General features: G+C 54.7%; 1 protein-coding gene across 1 annotated transcript; it reads left to right on the top strand.

Moving 5' to 3' along the window:
* Positions 1 to 111: 111 nt before the first annotated feature.
* LOC102240682 (splicing factor 1) lies at positions 112 to 2775 on the top strand. Its single transcript, XM_005860286.2, has 3 exons — positions 112 to 734; positions 1084 to 1173; positions 1527 to 2775. Exons 1-3 carry the CDS (start codon positions 346 to 348, stop codon positions 2758 to 2760), a joined length of 1713 nt encoding a protein of 570 aa, XP_005860348.1. The 5' UTR covers positions 112 to 345; the 3' UTR covers positions 2761 to 2775.

The following is a 2775-nucleotide window of genomic DNA, read 5'->3' as shown; positions in this document are numbered from 1 at the left end:
AACCTGGCTAGGCTGCTGATCAACTGAACGCTGTCTTGGTGTCATTCCTTCTTCGCCGACTCCATCCACACCTCCCAGCTCTCCAGCCTCCGCTGCCATTTCCTCGCCAGGCAACCCTTTGCCTCAGCCTGGCCCAATCCAGGCTTCGACCTGTCGCCCCCAGGCCGCCCCTGCCCCCGTAGCGGGCTCTCTCCTCCCTCTTTGTGCGTCTCCCGCCCGCCGCCGGCCGCGTGAGAGGAAGGGCTCCAAACATTCTGCGGCAACACAGTCGAGTCCCCTCCCCCCGAAGGTTCGATAAGGAGAAGCCACCGAAGAGGAGCCGCTGGTGTGGGTCCCGGGGGCGCCATGGCTACCGGAGCGAATGCCACACCGCTGGACTTCCCAAGGAAGAAGCGGAAGAGGAGCCGCTGGAATCAAGACACAATGGAACAGAAAACGGTGATTCCAGGAATGCCTACAGTGATCCCCCCTGGACTGACTCGGGAACAAGAGAGAGCTTATATAGTGCAACTGCAGATAGAAGACCTGACTCGTAAACTGCGCACGGGAGACCTGGGCATCCCCCCTAAGCCTGAGGACAGGTCCCCTTCCCCGGAGCCCATCTACAATAGTGAGGGGAAGCGGCTTAACACCCGTGAGTTCCGCACTCGAAAGACGCTGGAAGAGGAGCGGCATAACCTCATCACAGAGATGGTTGCTCTCAACCCTGACTTCAAGCCACCTGCAGATTACAAGTAAGCAGGGGGGCTGGGTTGTCTGGGATAAGGACACATGAAGAATGTGTGTGACATGGTAGAACATTAAAAAAAAAAAATAGACTTAGTGATTTCAGGAAGAAAGAGAGAGAGAAACATCAATGATGAGAGAATCGTTGATGGGCTGCCTCCTGCACACCCCACACTGGGAATCAAGCCCGTAACCTGGGCATGTGCCCTGCCTGGGAATTGAACCCTGACCTCCTAGTTCCTAGGCCAACACTCAATCACTGAGCCACGCCAGCCAGGTGACATGGTGAAACATTTGGTACTAACTTCTCACCTCTTACCTCAAATCACCAGAGTCAATGAGTCTTTTCTTCCTTAGACCTCCAGCAACACGTGTGAGCGATAAAGTAATGATTCCACAAGATGAGTATCCAGAAATCAACTTTGTGGGGCTGCTAATTGGGCCCAGGTAAGTAACTTCTAGCCTATGGGATAGAGAATTCCTAAGAACCTGTGAGGTGTGTTTATCTTGTGCCAAATTGGGTGCCATTGGTGGCACCTTCCTGTTTTGGGTAGGACCTTCACTTTGGCTGAGTTCATGCCTTCCTGTGAGAAAATCTCTTTAACATCCTCATTTTACTTCAGGGAAGTCAAATCTTAAGGATTGCTGTGGCTGATCTTAACTTAGAGATCATTGATTTCTTGGTGGGGAAATCCAATTCGCTGCACTCATGATTTCCTACCAGTGCCTGATCAGCCCACCTCTGTCCCCTTGGCATGTGAATTTGCATATAACAACTCAACCTTTTCTGCATCTGATAGAGGGAACACATTGAAGAACATAGAGAAGGAGTGTAATGCGAAGATAATGATCCGGGGGAAAGGGTCTGTGAAAGAAGGGAAAGTTGGGCACAAAGATGGCCAGATGTTGCCAGGAGAAGACGAGCCACTTCATGCCCAGGTTACCGCCAACACCATGGAGAATGTGAAGAAAGCAGTGGAGCAGATCAGAAACATCTTGAAGCAAGTGATTGAGACCCCTGAGGACCAGAATGACCTTCGGAAGATGCAACTTCGGGAGTTGGCTCGCTTGAATGGGACCCTTAGGGAAGATGATAACCGGATCTTAAGACCCTGGCAGAGCTCAGAGACCCATAGCATTACCAATACTACAGTGTGTACCAAGTGCGGAGGGACTGGCCACATTGCTTCTGATTGCAAATTCCAAAGGCCTGGTGACCCGCAGTCAGCTCAGGATAAAGCTCGGATGGATAAAGAATATTTGTCCCTCATGGCTGAACTGGGTGAAGCTCCTGTGCCAGCCTCTGTGGGCTCCACCTCTGGGCCTGCCAGCACACCTCTGGCCAGTGCACCTCGGCCTGCTGCTCCTGCCAACAACCCACCTCCACCGTCTCTCATGTCTACCACGCAGAGCCGCCCACCCTGGATGAATTCTGGTCCTTCAGAGAGTTGGCCCTACCACGGCATGCATGGAGGTGGTCCCGGTGGGCCTGGAGGCGGCCCCCACAGCTTCCCACACCCATTACCCAGCCTCACAGGTGGGCATGGTGGTCATCCCATGCAGCACAACCCTAATGGACCCCCACCTCCTTGGATGCAGCCACCACCACCACCGATGAACCAGGGCCCCCACCCACCTGGGCACCATGGCCCTCCTCCAATGGATCAGTACCTGGGAAATATGCTCTGGGGTCTACCGCCTGCATCAAGGAAAAGGTATGATACCGCCACTGCCTATGGGCATGATGCCGCCACCGCCGCCGCCACCTGGTGGGCAACCTCCTCCCCTGCCTACTGGTCCTCTTCCTCCATGGCAACAGCAGCAGCAGCAGCAGCAGCAGCCTCCACCACCCCCTCCACCCAGCAGCAGTATGGCTTCCAGTACCCCCTTGCCATGGCAGCAAAGATCCCTCCCCGCAGCAGCGATGGCCCGAGCCATGAGAGTGAGGACTTTCCGCACCCATTGGTGACCCTTCCAGGCAGACAGCCTCAGCAGCGCCCCTGGTGGACAGGATGGTTCGGCAAAGCAGCCTGAGTTATTTTTGTGGAC

Source organism: Myotis brandtii, unplaced genomic scaffold (genome assembly GCF_000412655.1).
Source record: "Myotis brandtii unplaced genomic scaffold, ASM41265v1 scaffold133, whole genome shotgun sequence".
Classification (NCBI taxonomy): Eukaryota; Metazoa; Chordata; class Mammalia; order Chiroptera; family Vespertilionidae; genus Myotis; species Myotis brandtii.
The sequence above is the reverse complement of the archived record's forward strand: the minus strand, read 5'-3'. Positions and strand labels throughout refer to the sequence as shown.

Coding starts and splice junctions, on each gene's coding strand:
- LOC102240682 (XM_005860286.2), top strand. CDS start 346: ATGGCTACCGGAGCGAATGCCACACCGCTGGACTTCCCAAGGAAGAAG. Junction 735..1,083: donor AAGCCACCTGCAGATTACAA/GTAAGCAGGGGG, acceptor TTTCTTCCTTAG/ACCTCCAGCAACACGTGTGA. Junction 1,174..1,526: donor GGGCTGCTAATTGGGCCCAG/GTAAGTAACTTC, acceptor TGCATCTGATAG/AGGGAACACATTGAAGAACA.